The sequence below is a fragment of the Urocitellus parryii genome, chromosome 12 (assembly GCF_045843805.1).
Source record: "Urocitellus parryii isolate mUroPar1 chromosome 12, mUroPar1.hap1, whole genome shotgun sequence".
Lineage (NCBI taxonomy): Eukaryota > Metazoa > Chordata > Mammalia > Rodentia > Sciuridae > Urocitellus > Urocitellus parryii.
The window spans coordinates 82,410,993-82,430,341 of record NC_135542.1 but is presented as its reverse complement, the minus strand read 5'-3'; the positions used below and the strand labels follow the sequence as shown (position 1 = coordinate 82,430,341).

At 31.6% G+C, this 19,349-nt stretch overlaps 1 protein-coding gene across 6 annotated transcripts in view; it reads right to left on the bottom strand.

Moving 5' to 3' along the window:
• Ehbp1 (EH domain binding protein 1) overlaps positions 1–19,349 on the bottom strand; it is a 305,243-nt gene that overhangs the window by 170,366 nt on the left and 115,528 nt on the right. For 5 of the 6 annotated variants that reach the window (XM_077792155.1, XM_026387183.2, XM_026387186.2 and 2 more), the window contains 2 exons: positions 2,871–2,975; positions 2,208–2,330 (listed from right to left, as the gene is read on the bottom strand). In XM_077792155.1, the coding sequence (XP_077648281.1) occupies positions 2,208–2,330; positions 2,871–2,975 (228 nt within the window). The remainder of the gene's footprint in view (positions 1–2,207; positions 2,331–2,870; positions 2,976–19,349) is intronic. The other variant, XM_026387185.2, reaches the window with a different exon arrangement.

The window sequence follows — 19,349 nt, the reverse complement described above, 5'->3', positions numbered from 1 at the left end:
TACCCTAGTGACTTTTATATTTTAAAGTGAAACAACTTATATTTTAGACATTAGTCCAGAAATTTTATTTTATAGTTCTATTGAAGAAAAATAAAACAAAAACCCTCAACTGAAATTCTGTATACCATGTAGAACCTATTATAAAGTATAAAAGATTTCATAAAATCATATTATTGATTTAAAATCATAATAAATTAATACTAAAATGAGTTAAAAATTGACTACATTAAAAAGATTCAATAACTGTGTTATTTTTTGTAATACCATCATAATATTCAAACATCATTAAAATCTTCATAGTAATGTAAATGGAGCATTTTCTGTTCTCCATAGGGGAAGAGAATATGCAATTTTGCCTATTCAATTTTTTTATTATCAAATATCAGGGCTCAAATGCTTAAAAGCTGACAAAACTTGTCAATGGAAACAAACTTTACTTCTACTTTCAGGAAAAGGACTGCAAAAATTGATCCAAGTAAATCATCTTTTTTTTTGGTTACAAAAGAAAGTATAGAAACTACAGAACAAGATTTGAAGATGACAGTACAAGTAACAAAGGAGGGCAAGTTTAAGATTATTTCATATAAAAGTTAACAAATACATTTAATGACTTTCTAGAAGGGTCACTGACATACATAAATATAAGGAGAACTGAGGATGTAAGACATAAAATGAATATACATGAAGTTCAGCTATAAAGCCCAAAACAAACTAACTAAAAACAGAACTATAATACATTTTTTTCTTCCCCAAATATTTTGGTTACTTGAAGATGAAAATTTTTAATTGATGAAAAAAAAATAAATTATTTCTAGGAAAATATTTTTCTTAAAGAAAGTACTAAGTACTTATTCCAACGACATAGGCATATGTTTAAAGAAAACAGTGATTGCTACATGTTTTCTTAGCTCTGTAAGCATAATTAAAAATATTGAATCAGATTGGTTTGCTTTGTCTAAACAGAAATAAAATCTTATGTGTTTTCTGAAGCTACTTTCTATTTCAGAAAACAGATCCACATATATTTAGAAAGCATATTTGATTTTGAAATGGAAAGTTCAAATACTGATGTTTCAAAATATTTTCATAATTTTATCTTTTTAACACAGTACTCAGATGTATGCACTATGACATGCAACCATGAAAGAAGCTTTGTGGTCAAAAGAAGATGCTTGTTTGGGAATCTTCTAATTTCCAAGTACATTTCCCTCAAATTAAAATCACTTCACTCCTCTGAGCCTCAGTGTCCTAATTTATCTTTAAAATTTATCTTTATTAAGATTTAAAATATGTTCATAATACATAGTCCACAAAAATCTTATTAATTTGGAAGCTAGAAAGAAGAGAAAAGGTAAAGGAAGAGAAGGAAAGAATTATGAAACAATATTGCTCTAACAGAGTGAATCCTGAAGCTGAACTCATTTTCATCATGATAAGCAGTAGAAAAATTCTTTAAAGCTCATGAAGATTTCATAAGAGCAATCAAAAAGATGTAAATAGTGGTTAATCATTCTTGCATTTACTTCAAGCAAAGAGTTTAATTAACAGAGGTCTCACTTCTTCAACAGTCCTTATCCAGGCTTGAAGAGTTCAAAACTCTTAAATAGGAGTTTTGATAAGAAAAGAGACTGGTGGCAGCAGTGGGGACCCCTGATTTTACTCTTTATAAGTATGCTGTATATATGATGGCAGTGTTTTTTAACTTTCTCTGCTCCATGCCATCACATACATAACTCACTCTATTAACTGTAATTTTTCAGCCAAAGGCATGAGTTAGGAGTAGCTAAATGTTCAGATGCTCTGAACACGAGGGTGGAAGAGTAGTACAGAGGATCTACCTCTATTATTTGACTATCAGAATTCCCCACAACCTGACCTTACTTGGTATGCCTAACAAATGACTATATGTCCGCTAGGTAAAAAACTATTATCTATAACATTAGACTTTTACTAACTGTTTAACCAAATAAGAACTAAAAATAAGCTACATGCAAATATCTAGGTAAGGCTTTATTAGTTTTTATTTAAAAACAATTCAATGGAGACTACCTAGAATTAACGATCAACTGCAAATGGTATTGAACACAATATTATTTAATCAAAAAATCACCTTTTGAGTCTTTTAAGAAAATCTTTCCCTGCCCTTATTTATAGTTCATGAAAACTTGACTATACAAAGACTGTAAAAGTATAGAAAGACTTCCTACCTTCTGAGTCAGGATCTCCAAATGGATTTAAATCTACTGCATCGGGATCATCAAATGGATTTGAATTCACAGTCACCAGGTCCTTTTCTGCTTCATCCAAAAAGTTAAGTTTGTTGATAAGCTCTGAAAAATAAGCATATATGTTAGCTCACTATAATTATGGTAAAGTCTAATTATTGATCATTCATGAAACATTTCAAAACATTAATAATACCTGCAAAAATGAGATACAGCATTTTAACAATGGCAGAATGCCATTCAAGCATTTTGTAGTATACCAACATTTCAAAATAAAAACAGATATTAACTTGAAAATTTATCAGATAATGAACTAAAGAAACTTTCATTTGAGTTGAATTTGATTCAAATTAAAAAGTGCTGATAAAGGTTTTTATAATATATAAGCTCACTGAAATATTGTTATATGATCAAGTATGTTTTTAAATCATTATTAAGCATTCTGATATAAATCTTTGCTAAAGATGATAAATTTTGTTATCTTGTTGGCTGTTGATACACTACAAATTACCAAAGAAAACATTAAAAAAAAAAAAAAGCAAAAAGACAAAACTGACAGCTAAGTTCAGACAGAAGTCAAGATGTAGCAAGTTACAGTAAATACAGGCAATCAGAAGCAGAAAGAAAGGAGGAAAGCTCTTAGACCTTCAGAGGAACTGGCTGATTTAGCTGAAGGCATATTTGCTTGCTTTATGCAGTCATCTTGATCTTCATCTAAGCTGCTCAGAGCATTCAACTGGTTTACAATTTCTGTAAACAGAAGCCAGTCAAGACAAATGTAAGGTAAGGTCATTTAATTAAACAGCAGTAGAAGCATGCTGTTACTCAAAAAGACAGAGGAGATGTTTGGTTAATCAATAGAATATATTCAGAGATGTTATTTTGATGAACTATAACAGATATAATCAATTGAATGTTACATTGTACTCACATTTTAAAATACAAAGCATTTTATTGTTAAAATTTGTATTAGTAATATATTAACTATGTTAATAGACACAAAAATAAATAACCCAAGAGTTGACATTGACTTTCAGCAATCATATTTTTGTATTTGTAAAAACATTCTGCTCTAAACATACATTAGAAACAAAAATTTTAAAAATCCTGATATTCACCATTTGCTTCAGATATTCTAAATTTAAACTTAAAGGTTTAAAGAATATATATACATGAGTCATGTATATAATATGCAATCATTCTTGCTCTAGAATTGAAAAATCAGCACTAAAACAATAAAAGCAAGCAATAGTTACTGTTTCTACTCCTGTTTTGTAGAGAATTTGTTCTTTTAAGTCAATTCTAAGTATCTGATTTAAGAATTTTATAATTTAGTCAATAAGAGAACAAAAAGACAAAGAGAAAAAATTTAAATAAAACAATTCATTTTGTGTATAAAAGTGTTTTAAATGAGACATATATATTTTGAATAACTCTGACTATGTGAAACTATCATTCACTGGGTAAAAATTAGATAACTTGTAAACAAAAGAATAAATGCCTTAGTATTCTAGATAGCATATTTAGAATACATTAGTTAATCCTTGATGCTTCCAAAGTTAACTACTAGTATAGAAGTAACTTAGATATGAGGATAAACCAAACAGATCCAGATCATTCAGTGGGAAAGAAAGAAAACTATTAGAAATAGAAAACAGTTGTAAATTTGACATTAACACTACGGTTCTCTAACATTGTAGATCTAAGTACACAGGTTAAACTTTATTTGAACCAAATCAAAGAATATACGTTTGTAATATACTGCCTTCATGCATTCACTTGTTGAACAAATATTTATTTATCAGTTTGTGCCAAGCTTTCTGCTTGGAACATAAGGATGAAAAAAAAAAAAAAAACCAAACATGCTATTATCCTCAAAGAATTTACATTCTATGAAGAGACAATATTGAAACAGACTTTAGTAAATGACTCCAAGACTATTAGGCTGTCAGAAATATGTTCTAGATATTTAAGCAAAATATATATAAAAGGTTGATAAATTTATTAATTTTTCCTGTCTGAATGAGAAAATGTATTTTGCATTAGTAAAAATGCTTCAGATAGTCATAGTAAAGCATGGAAAATAATTAAACCCAAATAAATTCTATCATTTGAAGAGTAGTAAAATCAGCTAAGGCCTGTCAGACTTTTATTATGAATAAAAGTGTCTTCTTCCATTTTATTCTGCCAATATTTCTTAAACTCCACTTTGATTCAAGCTAACCTTAGCAAATTTCTCAGTAGGCAGAATTCACTCATAAAATAGATCTTCTACTTTCTACTATTAATCATTGTAATGACATAATTTTTAGAAAAATATAACAGAGTAGAGGACTAAGATTAAGTGATTACTAGTCTCATGACAGATTTTTTATTCATTATTGGTTATTTTTTAAATTTGCAAATGATTTATTTTTAACTTTGAAAACAAAATATTAACAATAGCAGCTAGAAAGGAGTTTTAAAAGTAGAAATGAGTTTGCAGTTGTTAATTCTTACAAATAGCCTAAGAGATAATTACTAAAATAAAATAAATTAAGAGGTTTTTATTAAAAATATTATATGATATGCCTTGTGAAAATATTAGACCTTCTTTTCAGAATATCGATATTGTTTCATGCAGGCTTAGGTACAATGTCAGCATTCATTTAAATATTATCAAAATGAGTTCATATATATAAATACACGACCAGTGTAATTTCACATCTTATAATAACCACAAGAATGGGAAGTTATACTTCATGTATATATTACATTTCACAATACACTGTCATGAATATCTAAAAAGAACAAACAAATATTATCAAAATGGGCCAATCACATAGCTAAATTATTTACACTGTAATTTTTCTGAATATTTTCAATATTTTCCCCTTCTCATTATGCTTTTAGTGATATCTAAACCAAGGATGACCATTTCCTCATTAAGAATCCCAAATAATAGTTTCTATTCTCTTCACTTGTGACATATTATTCTTTCTATCCTTATAGATTTGTCCTTAGCTTAGGTAAATCTTCACTTCATTACTAGAACTTTTGCTTCTAGAACTTTTGTTCATATTAACAAAATAAAAAAGGTAATTTTGATTAGGTACATCAATTCCCTATATATGATATACAAATAAATGCTAATCCAAATAATAAAAACACAACCTCCAAAGAAATACCATCTATCTATTTAGTAAACATTTATCAAATACCTATTATATGCCTGAGCTAGTTCCTGCTTTCATGGCTTTACATTTCAGTGGGACAGACAAAACAACATGAAGTACATGACAAAATATTATGATGGAGATAGCATTAAAGGCTGTGTGATTTTTGCCTGACCTTGAGCTAACCCAAGACAAAATAGACAATATTCTTATTATTGAAATAATAAGAGAAAATGGAAAGCATTCCATAAGGACAAAAGGGAAACAAAGAGAATATAACATATTTGAAGAACTGCAGTTGTTTGGGCTTAAGATGCTAGGGATAGGGAATGCAATGAGATGAGGTGGGCAAGTGTCCTCTCATAAAGGTTATTAGGATGGAACTAAAAAATGTGAACTGTACTCTGAAAGCTTTGGGAATATATTGAAATATCAAATGTATATTTTAGAAGCATCATTTCAGCAGGAACATGGTGGCAACATTTGAAAAATAATAGGACAGGAAGCAAGACAAAGCATCACTTCTCCATGATAAGGCATTTGATATGGAGGATGAAGAAAGGAATTTAGGATAAGTGTCAGGTTGGATGACTATGTAGAAAGTAGTTTTAGCATAGTGATGTGTTCTACTCAGTCGGGGACAACCTGTGAAATTTTGTATGAAAATACTTCAACTGGCAGTTGCTATGTGGGTCTTAAACTATATAATTTTGTTATGTACTTCTCCTTTTAAAAAAGTGCTTTTCTGTGTCTTTCAAATTTCCTACAGTTAGTATGTTTTACTTTTATAATTAGAAAATTTACTCAAAAAAGAAAATTTATAACAAAAATTTGTTACTGGAATTTTTAAAAAATGGGAAACCTTCCCATAAACATACTCCCTAACCATATTTATATGTAATACTTTGTTACTTATTAAAGCCTTGCTTCACTAAAAATTTACACATTTGGAAAATGCTAACAATGCTATAAAATAAATAGTACAAACAAATTTCTATTTCACTACTGCTCAAGTGGAGCAATAAACCCACAGAGCAGAACATTTATTGTAACAGTGTGTCAGTCTGTACTTGCTTCCCATTGGTGAGAATAAAAAAGGAAACCAAATTAGGGGCAGGCAATCGAAGCACAGGGTCAAGTAATTTGAGACTCTTTTTACTGTTAGAAAAGCAAAGGAAGATAGAAATTGACCAACAGAGATTATCACATTGAACAAAAAGGGGGATGGGGTAGGAGGTGAAATGAAGAGTAGGTAGCTTTTTTACTTTTAAGAAAGTCTGAAGGTTGAGTAAAAGTTAAAAGATAAACTGTCTAGAGCTAGAACATACCTGCACATCTTGCCACATCCTCATTCTTCTCTAAAATGTAACTAAATTTAGTAGAGGTAAAATCTCAATTTTAGACAGTCTAAAATAGTAACATTTCAATTTACTGGCAAGGATCAAGGTCAGTACATGTCACTTTCCTTACAGGCTTAAGCCCATAAATATTTGATTTGTGTATACAGCTAACAGGTTTCCATCTCATAGCAAATCATAAAGGAGAAGAGAGGGGCTGCTTCAGATAGGCAAGTGGACACCAAGTGTTCTCTCTTCCTCCATCTTCAACCTCTCCAATTGTTCCTTCCCAAGGGCTTATTAATATGATCAAGTTGGTAACTACCCACCAAAGTCCCTCAATCTTTTTCCTCTGTTTGACCAATCTCTCTTAAGCTTATATAAAAAAGCATCTTAAAAACATAGTAGTCTATAATTTCTTACCTACCATTAATCTTTCAGCTCACTGCAATCTGCTTTTTTGTTGATGGTGGGGTTTTTTTGTTGTTGTTTTTGGTACTGGGGATTAAACTCAGGAGCACTTGGCCACCGAGACACATTCCCAGCCCCATTTTGTAGTTTTTATTTAGAGACAGGGTCTCACTGAGTTGTTTAGCTCCTCACTTTTTGCTGGCTTTGAACTTGCAATCCTCCTATTTTAGCCTTCAGAGCCACTGGGATTATAGGCATGTGCCACTGTGCCCAGCACTGAAATCTGCTTTTATCCCCAACTTTACTATTCTCCTAACTGAAGCAGTTCTAAAAGAGTACTTTTAAGAGTTGTGGAATGTGCCCATACTACCAGCAACTTGGAAGGCTGAGGCAGGAGTATCACAAGTTCACAACCAGCCTCAGCAACTTAGTGAATCCTAAGCAACTTTGCAAGACCCTGTCTCAAAATAAAAAATAAAATAGAGTGAGGGATGTGGTTCAGTGGTAAAGTGCCTGAGCATTCAATCCCCAGTACGGGGGAGGGGGGGGGAAGAGTACTTTTAGAAGGTCAACAATGTCTATTCTAAATGGCAATAATTCTAGATAATTTTTAGTTCTTATCATATTTTGTTTCTGAGTGAATAAAAATAATTAACCATTCCCTCCTTGCAATTCCTCTGCCCCACCCAGGACATTAGCATCTCCTTCTTCTATCCTGGCCTCTTTTATAATAAATACTCTTCTCTTTGCCTCTTAGGTATTGTTATTTCCCAGGATCATCTCATGATAGGTTTCATTCTTTTTTCCCCCCTCAATCTTTTCTTATTGGAAGAATCAATCTATTCTCTTGCTTTAATCCCACACAAAAGTAGAGATAATTCTTATATAGTTCTAAATACTAGGCTTGAATTTCCACTTCCTAATGGGCATTTTCACATAACAATCCTAGACAATCCCTTTATATACTGAGCATTAAAAAAATTCAGTAACTATGTATCTATGTAATGTTCACATTGCATATCTTTTTAAAAAATAATTAATTTAATTAGGTATATATGACAGCAGAACACATTTTGATTCATTGTACACAATTGCAGCACAACTTTTCATTTCTCTGATTGTACATTTCTCTTTTAACTAATTTCTCTTTGAGCCAATTCTTTTTTCCCTATTATTATTATTATTTTAAATACATGACAACAAAGGAATTCATTAAAATTCTTATTATACATATAGAGCAGAATTTCACCTTGTATTTCTAAAAACTAGTAGTTTTTATCATATATCTAGTACTTAATGTATGTTGTAAATGAATACGTGAATAAACTGAGTTACAATACTTATGGTTTTGAGGGCAGAAAGATAGAAGATATTTATTTATTTATAGCAACAGATGTTTTTATTTATGTATTTATCTCTGTGCCTACATATGTGTATATGTATCTATTTATAATATTTTATTTAACTCTAGAAATGTTATGGTTTAAGCCATCACTCCCAAATATGGTGGTTTAAAATTAATTTTTGTCTTTTACAGTTCTACGAGTTGCCTGGACTTAGATGGGTAGTTCACTGAAGTTAGATGGTGGCTGTAAAGCTTGACAGGGCTAAAGATCTAAAATTACATCTTCACTTACATGTTTGGTATTTCAGTTGGGAAGACTAGAAAAACAGGTGTAGGCATTCTTTTCTTTCTAAGTTAAATGTCCACATGACTAGTTTGGGGGTCTTTTTAGCACATTTGTCTCAGGGTAGGTAGGTTTTTTACATGGCAACTAGTTTCTCCTAGAGCATGCATTATAAGAGGCCCAGGCAGAAGCTATAAGGCATCTATAACCTAGCTTTAGAAGTCATACAAAGTCATTTTTACAATATTCTATTCATAGATTTACAGGGCTAGCTCAGAGACAAGGGAGGGGACTACAAAGGAGCATGAATATTGGGAGGAATGGTTCATTAGTAGATAATCTTTGGAGACTAGCTATACTAAACAGTAGATCAATAAAACAAAGTTGGATATCATTTTTTTTACTAATCTATATACTATAATTTTTACATGTTATCCTCTAGTATTTTACTTATACATACATGGAAAAGGTATAAACCAAAATGTACAATTCAATGAATTTTTGACAAATGTGACCCAAGATTCAGAACATTTACTCATCTCCCAATATTTTCTCATGCTTTTTTTTGGGGGGGGGATGGGTGTCAATCCTCAGCCCCAAAGGCTATCATTGTTCTATCTTTATCAGATATCATTACTTTTGCCTTTTCTCAAACATAACATAAATGGAATTATATAGTATATACTATATATTCTTTTATGTAAGTCCTCTTTCACTTAGCATAATTGTTTTGAGAAACACTATGTTGTTGAGCATATCAATATAGTTTTTTTTTAGAAACACATGACAGTAGAATGTATTTGAACATACTATACATTATTCTAATTAGGATCCCATTCTTGTGGTCGTACATGAGTTTCACTAGTCATGTATTCATATGTGAACATAGGAAAGTTATGTCTGATTCATTCTACTGTCTTTCCTATTCCCATCCCTACCCCTTTCTTTCATTCCCCTTTGTATAATACACTAAACTTCTATTCTTCCCTTCCCTCCCTTTATGTGTTAACCAAAAGCTGAAGGTTGTCCATATAGTTTTTTTTTTAAATTGTAGAATATTCCACACATGAATAAACTTTAGCTTGTTTAGCCATTCTCCTGTTGATGAATACCTGATGTTCCTATTTGGGCTACTATGAATAAAATTGCTATAAATGCCTTTTTGCAAATCTTTGTGTGGATACAGTTTTCATTTCATTTGGATAAATATCAAAGAGTAGAATTGATGGATCAAGAGGGAAGTATATAGCTAGTGTTGAAAGAAATTCCACAGTGATTGTACTATTATACTTAATGAATAATGAATGAGAATTTCAGTTGGTCTATATCCTTGCTAACATTTAGTATTGTTGGTCTCATAAATTTTAACTATTCTTGTGGGTGTGAAGTTGTATCTCATTGTGATTTTCATTTGTTTCCCTAATGACAAGTGATGCTGAGAACTTTTTCATGTGTTTATTGGCTAGTGGTATATTTTTGTTCATGAACCATATGTTCAAATCTTTGCCCATTTAAAAAATAATAGTCTTTTTTTTGTCTTTTTATTATTGAGTTGTAGGGGTTTAAAAAAAAATCTATTCAGGCTGGGGTTATGGCTCAGCGGTAGAGCACTTGCCTTGCACTGTGTGTGATCCTCAGCACCACATAAAAGTAAATAAAATTAAGGTATTGTGTCCATCTACAACTAAAAAAAATTTTAAAAAATCTATTCTCAGAAATAAGACCTGTGTCATATATATACTTTGTTACTATTTTTGTTTTCTAGTCTGTGCTTTACTCATATATTTTCTTAATGTTCTATTTTGATGAGTGTAAGTTTTAAATTTTGATGAAGTCTAATTTGCCAAATTTTAATCTCATACTTATTACGGATGTATCCCCATAAACCATTGTAAATTGAAAATAATTTTAACACATCTAACTTACCAAACACCATAGTTAAGCAACACACTATTGTAGATAATCAGCTATTTTCCCTCAAGATAACATAGCTAACTGGAAACTACAACTCTCAGTAGTTGGCTTATTGAGTGGCTGATCTGTTCATTTATTTATCTGTTCTATGCCAATACTATGGTATCTTCATTGTAGATTCTTAGTTAATCTTAATGTATAATTCGGGTTGTTGTTTTTTTACCCCAGGCTTGCGTGTAGGTTTTTTTGTTTTGTTTTGTTTTGATTTTTGGTTATTCAGATCCTTTGTATCCCTAAGTATATTTTAGAATCGGCTTTTCAATGTATACACAAACACAAACAAAACAAAACAACAACAACAAAAGCTCTGCTAGGATTACAATTGGCATCAAGTTAAATTTATATACAGATTTGGGGAGAAGTGACATATTAAGAGTCTTCTAATCTATGAATATGGAATATCTCTGCATTTATTAAGATCTTCTTTAATTATTCAGTAATATATTACACTTTTCTGTTAGAGGTTTTTCATATCCTTTGTTAATCTATTTCTAAGTAGTCTTTTTTAAACTGCTACTGTAAATGGAATTATTTTATTAATTTCATTTTCCAAATATTTGTTGTTCATATGTAGAAATACAGTAGATTTTTCTACACTGATTGTTCATCATGCTCTTTTGCTAGGATTTCTAGTATAATGTTGAACAGAAGTAATGAGAGTAAACATTCTTGTCTTGTTCCCAGTTTTTAGGGGAAATGTGTTCAGTTCTAACTTCTTTAGAGTTCTAACTTCCATTCCAGCCCTGTTAAGTTCTCAATATCAGCAAAATTCTCCCAGAGAATTGGAGGTGGGGGGAAGTTAGATAATGTACAGTTGTTATTTGTTAGTATTTAAATAAAATAGCATTAGGGTTTAAGATTAACACATAAAGTAGGATAAATTTCTAATCTGTGATTTCTGCTACTTTTATTATTTGTGGCACATTTGAATTCTAAACACTGTGAAGAAATATTCCTGCTATCTTTGGTCTCTCATCCTGAGGTTTCAATATCCTTTTAAAAAAGGTAGCTGTTAAACTTCTTAGCTCAAGGGATCAGAACTTCCCACCATCTCTCTGTTTCTTTCCTTACTTCTCAATGTTAATGTCTATATAATATACAATTTTCTAAAAATTCCTTTTCTCTATGTAGACCTCCTAGATAGGTGCTCATTAAAAGAAAATTATCGAGTTCACAGAAATTGTATAGTTTTGTTTATGAGTGTCCTGAATACTGGAGGGTAGATGCCCAAGTAATGGATGTATTCACTGACCACAGCTTCATGTTTATTCTAAGGAATCTTCTAATCAAAATTGGGAGACTCACTTATCCCCATTCATAGCACTCGGAAACAGGACATTTAATCTAAGATGCCTGAGTCATACCATCATCAACTCTAGTTCTTCAGATATGTAACTGGTATCTTTTCTACTCACATCTGTGCTGTTAGATTTTGTTCCCTGAAAGTAGCCAATATGTCACTCTCCCTTCCTTCTCCCAAATTAACTTTATCAACTATGGGAAAGGATTAGGAAACACCAAGCAACCTTGCGTTATGGTAAAAAATGAATACTGACTGTCAAATTGCATTATAATTGGATAATAGGACTCTGAATGGACTACATATCTGGAGGAAGGCCATAGCTTTGAGCTTCTCTGAATGTGGAGACTCATCTAACTGGGCATGTCCTTTCCATGGACTTTGGAAATTATATCTAGGAAACTATAACAAAAGATATCAGCTCTTGTGCAGCATGGGATTTCAAACTAAGGCAATCCTTGCTCTTAACTATGTGGATGATCTTGTCTCTCTATACCCAAATTGTCATTTGGTAGTATAGCACAAAGAATAGCACCTAGACTGTTAAGGACTCACTCTGGTTAATTAAAAAAAAAAAAAAAAAGTATATCCTGTGTTTTGTGCAATATTCTTTGAAGTAAATCTAATACTAACTAAGTTTAGCCTGCATGGGTCATGTAAGTGTGAATATCTGATTGAACTTGATTAGGCACTCATGGTGACCTTTGCAATAAGCAAAAAATACCAGTGTTCTTTCTGGTGTCTCCTAATTTCTGAGTGTCCCCAATAACGCTTGCTATAAACTGTTTCCATTGAACCTGATTTTTTTGAGGTATATTAAAGAGGACCTTGCCATTTATGCAGGAGTCTTTTTTACCCCTGTTGGTGTGTATTCAGAAATTCAACATAGGGACTGGGGATGTTGCTCAGTGATAAATCACTTGTCCAGAATGCAGGAGGGAATAGGTTTGATCCCCAGAGCACAAAAACACAACAAAACAAATAAAAAAAACCAAAGTGAAAAACAAATGTCAAAAAAGAAATACAAGAATAATTGCAAAGATGGGCATACTGCCAAATATTAATTCAAGCATACTAAGATGCCATATAGATGGAAGCTTATTATGTGCAATCATATATAATTTCTACTCTTGGCTGCAGCAAACTTTCCATTAAAAGGCTTTGTTTTTTCTAAGTCCAAGGTCTATTTCTCTTGCTACATTTCAAGGATTTTTCCAATTCAACTGTAACTAAAAATTATCCTGCCCATTCACTGATGTTACATCTCTATAGAATGTATCAATATATGTAACATCAATAAAAGATTCCTGATAAGTAGTCTCAAAATATGTTTCTAGTTAAGAAAGTCTGTTTCAGAAAGAACAGGGAAGGGACTTTTGATCAGTCCAAATATAGATACTTTGGATTTACTTTCACCTTCCAGCAAAGACTGTAATTTTAGACATTATTTTATTAATTATTGCCGATTTAATAGCAACTTTCCATAAGAAATTCCTAGATAAATGAATAGCCTCTATGTGTAAATCTAAGATATACAGAAAATAATTTCTAGCAATCTATTCCTTCAAGAAGAGGTTTCGGGGCTGGAGTTGTGGCTCAGAGAGCGTTTTCGTAGCATCTGTGAGGTACCAAGTTTGATCCTCAGCACCACAAGAAAATAAACAAATAAAGGTATTGTGTCCACCTACAACTAAAAAAAAAATTTTTTTTAAAAGAGGAGGTTTCATGTTCAGTTGGGGAAATAATACAGCCAGTATAATTTTTATCAATATAATGCAATAATATTTTATACATTTATATTTCTTAAGGTATAATAGGGAAAAATCTAGAATACTCATCCCTTCATCCATAAAAATTATGTTGATAACTATTTCAAAGCTAGTAAAAAGAGTGAATATAAGCTGTGTTTAAGTTTTCCGATTTTAGCTGTTAAGTATAAATACCCACCATACTTTACTTGTACTGTTTTTATGAAATACATTTTGTTTACTCTTGAATATGAATAGTACTATAGTTAAATTTTAGTGTCCTTTTTTAATTATCCTAAATCTACCTTACTCAAACATTTAAAAAGTGAAGAGGCTGGTGAAATAAAATTATATGTGCTAAAAAATGCAACTAAAGAAGCCAGTTATTTAAGTCACTATTCCCTGCAAATGTAACGTAAAATGCTGAGAAGAAAATGTAATATCAAAGCAAAAAAAATATGGTACGATGTGGACATACTGACTTAGAACATGTATCTAGTCACCCATGGTCCCTATCTACCCCTTCCATTCACATTTTACATTTATTACTTTTGGAAAACTAGTCTTAAATTATTTAGCTTTTAATTATGTGTATTGTCCAGAACATGTTCCTTCCATAAAATAGAAACCTTACCTTGTAAAAGGCAGTATATGTTTACAGGTCAATGGAACAGGATTATAAGCCAGAGTGGTCAAAATGGTCTATAATAGGAGAAGGGAGGACCTAATGATTTGCTATGGTCTTTTAGTTAACATATATTCAATTTTTAATATGTTCCAGAAAATGCGCTAGAAGTTAGAAATGAAAAAATAATTAGAAACTCTACCTTGAGAGTTTCTATTTTATAAGACACAGGGGAAAAATGAAAATAATAGTAACACAAATCAGTAGCATTCCAAAGGAATCTTGAATAATCACAAGTTGAATTAAAATAATTTCTTCAATTAGGGTAAGAGAATTTTAAACAGTCTAAAAAAAGTTAAGTCTCAGTCTCTTCAATCACTGGGATTACAGGCATGAACTACCATGTCCAGTGAATTTTAGAAAATTTAAGGCATATGTCCCATACTTAAGCAATGAGGGTTTAACCATAAAAGCAAAATATTACTAATGCTTTCACTGAATCTATATATAGCTTAAAAAACCCTTTATTTTCCTTTCAATACCAGTATAGAACTTATAAAATATTATTATATTTTCTTCTATTGCTGTTATCAAAAGAGCACACACTGCTCCAAACATGAACATATTAATATTCTATCAGAGTGATAAAAACTCATGCTATAGGAAAAGTTGCAAATATAGAGTAGTATTATAAAGATGGAATAGTCAAGATTATCAGGAAATGGGTATGAAAAGCATCTCCAAGTTATACAGCAACAGAATTAAACTTTGAAAGATAGGTATGTTATGCTTTGAATACCCCCAAATTCATATGTTGGAACTTAATCACCAGGGTGATGGGTATTAAGAGATGTGGCCTTTGGAAGGAGATTAGATCATATGAAAAGTCTAATCTAATGCTAAATCCAACAAAAAGAACATACATGTAAAATAGATATTTATGGAAAATTTACAAAAAATTACATTATGCAAACAGACTACAATAAAAAAACAAACTAAAAACTTTTCTAAAAATTGGGATAAAGGGACTTGAGGGAGTAAGTTTGAATCTCTTATTATTTGCTCTCCTGGCATGCCATCTATTAGAAACTGATCCCTCATTAGATATTAAATCTACTAACTCCTTGATCTTGAAATTCCTAGCCTCCCTCCATAACTGTGATCAACAAGTTTCTGTTGTTTGTAAATTACCTAGTGTGAAATCCGTAAGTGGACTAAGACAAGGTAGGTGAAAGGTCATTGGTGGTGACAGGGGAAGGACACTCATTTATCCTTCTGAAAATATTCAAACAAACCAAAAATCAAAACTCTTTAAAAGATTTTAAAAAAACAGCTCAAATATGGGAAATGGCATTTAAAAATTGCTGAGATCATTATAAAATACAATGCAACTGTTAGCATTTATTTTTGGGAAAAACAATAAAATATTACTGAAATAAATATAATAGTAGGCAAAAGTTTTCACAGAAAGAAGGGAATCATATTGCAACTTTCATCATTTAGGAGGATAGTCAAAAAGAAGAACATTTCATACTTCCTAAGAGAATCATACATCAACAAGTCATAACAATCGTAAATATTTATACCCCACATACAATGGAGCATCTACATACCTCAAACAAACCTTTCTCAATTTCAAGAATCAAAAAGACCACAACACACTAATACTGGGTGACTTTAATACACCTCTCTCACCACTGGATACATTCTCAAAACAAAAATTAAAAAAAGAAGCTACAGAACTAAAAATATAATAACTTAGGCTTAACAGACATATACAGAATATTTCATCCTTCTATGACTGAATACAATTTCTTCACAGCAACACATGGATCCTTCTCTAAAATAGACAATATCTTAGACCACAAAGCAACTCTCAGCAAATACAAAAAAGTAGAGATAATACCTTGCATTCTATAGATCATAATGGAATGACATTAGAAATCAACAATAGAATAAAATATAGAAACTAGTCTAACACCTGGAGACTAAGTAACATGCTACCGAAACCAATGGATAGCAGAAGAAATCAGGGATGAAATAAAATAATACTTAGAGGTAAATGAGAATAGCGATACAACATATCAAAATCTCTGAAACACAGAGAAGGCAGTTCTAAGAGTAAAGTTCCTTGCATTGAGTGCACTCCTTAAAAGAACAGAAAGTCACCAAATAAATACCCTAACATTACATCTCAGAGCCCTAGAAAAATAACAAATCAATACCTAAAGCAGAAGACAGAAAATATTTAAAATCAGAGCTGAAATCAATAAAATTGAAACAAAAAATAATAACTCAAAAAAGTCGATGAAACAAAAAGTTGGTTCTTTGGAAAAATAAATAAAATTGATAAACCCTTAGCTTAGCTAACAGGGGGAAGGGGTGGAATCCTCAAATCACTAAAATTTGTGATGAAAAGGAAATATCACAATGGACACTACTGAAATACGATAATCAGAAACTATTTTGAAATTTATACTATAATAAAATAGAAAACCTTGAAGACATTGACAAATTTCTAGAGATGTATAACCTGCCCAAATTGAAACAGGAGGACAGAAAATTTATTGGTTGTTCAAAACATTACATAGCTCATGACATATCATCTTTCATACATTTGATTCAAGTGGGTTATGAACTCCCATTTTTACCCCAAATACAAGTTGCAGAATCACATCGGTTACACATCCACATTTTTACATAATGCCATATTAGTGACTGTTGTATTCTGCTACCTTTTCTATCCCCTACTATCCCCCCTCCCCTTCCCTAACATATTCCCTCTCTACCCCATCAGCTGTTGTTCAATTCTCTCCCTTGTTTTTTTTTTCCCTTTCCCCCTCACCATTTCTTATATGTAATTCTGTGTAACAATGAGGTCTCCTTCCATTTCCATACAGTTTCCCTTCTTTCTCCCTTTCCCTCCCACCATTCGTCTCTGTTTAATGTTAGTCTTTTCCTCATGCTCTTCCTCCCTGCTCTGTTCTTAGTTGCTCTCCTTATATCAAAGAAGACATAAACAGATCAATTTCAAGCAATGAAATGGAAGACACCAACAAAAGCCTACTAACCGGGTGGGGATATGGCTCAAGTGGTAGCGCTCGCCTAGCATGTGTGAGGCACTGGATTTGATTCTCGGCACCACATAAAAAAACAAAAAACAAACAAACAAAAAAACATACCAAAATAAAGATATTGTATCTACCTAGAAAAACCTAAGAAATAAAAAAAAAATAAATAAAAGCCTACAAACATGCGGATGGGGTTGTAGATCAGTGGCAAAGCGCTCATCTAGCATGTATGAGGTACTGGGTTCAATCCTTAGCACCACATAAAAATAAATAAAGGCATGCTGTCCATCTACAACCACACACACACACACACACACACACACACAAAGTAAATAAATAAAAATAAAATAAAAAGCTTACTAACAAAGAAAAGTCCAAGACCAGATGGATTCTCAGCTGAGTTCTACTGGACATTCAATCTTTCTCAAATTATTCCATGAATGAGGAGGGAACCCTTCCAAACTCATTCTATGAACCCAGTTATCACCCCGATACCAAAACCAGACAAAGACACACCAAAGAAGGAAAACAAAACTTCAGAACAATATCCCTGATGATCATAGATGCAAAAATTCTTAATAAAATACTGGCAAATTGCATACAAAAACATATTAAAAAATAGTGCACCATGACGAAGTAGGCTTCATCCCAGAAATTCAAGGTTGGTTCAACATATGGAAATCAATAAACATAATTCATCCCATCAATAGATTTAAAGACTAGATTATCTCAATAAATACAGAAAAAAGCATTTGAGAAAATACAACATCCATTCATGTTCAAAACACCAGAAAAACTAAGGATAGTAGGAATATACCTCAACATTGTAAAAACTGTATATGCTAAACCCAAGGCTAACATAATTCTAAATTGAGAAAAATTGAGAACATTCTCTCTAAAAACTGAAACATGCCCCTTTTCACCACTTCTATTCAACTTAGTCCTTGAAACTCTAGCCAGAAGAAATTAAAGGAATACTAATTGAAAAGGAGAACTCAAACTATCCTTATTTTCTGATGACATGATTCTATATTTAGAAGACCCAAAAAACTCCACCAGAAAACTTCTAGAACTCATAAATGAATTCAGCAAAGTAGCAGGATATAAAATTAACACCCATAAATCAACTGCATTCCTATACAACAGTGAGGAATCAATAGAAAGAGAAATTAGAAAAACTATCCCATTCACAATAGCCTTGGGAAAAAAATTGAGAATCAATCTTAAAAAAGATGTCAAAGACTTCTAAAATGAAAACTACAGAACATTAAAGTAAGAAATTGAAGAACTTTGAAGATGAATCCATATTCCTGGATAGGCAGAATTAATATTGTCAAAATGACCATACTAACAAAAGTGGTGTACATATTTAATGCAATTCCTATTAATACTCCAATGACATTCTTCATAGAAATAGAAAAGGCAGTCATAAAATTCATTTAGAAAAATAAGAGACCCAGAATACCCAAAGCAATCCCTAGTGAGAAAAATGAAATGGAGGCATCACAATACCAGACATTAAATTATACTACAAAGATAGAGAAACAAAAATGAACAACTTGGTAAAAAAAAAAAAAAAAAAAAACAGCAACAAAATTGAATGGTATTTGCACCAAAACAGACATGAAGACCAAATAGTACAGAATAGAAGACACAGAGATAAACCCACATAAATACTGTTATGTCATACTAGACAAAGGTGCCATAAACATACATTGGAGAAAGGAAAGCCTCTCTTCAGCAAATGGTGCTGGGGAGACTGGAAATACACATGCAGCAAAATGTATTTATACCCCTATCTCTCACCTTGCACAAAACTCAACTCAAAAGTAGACCAAGGACCTGGGCATTACCCTATGCTTACTAGAAGAAAAA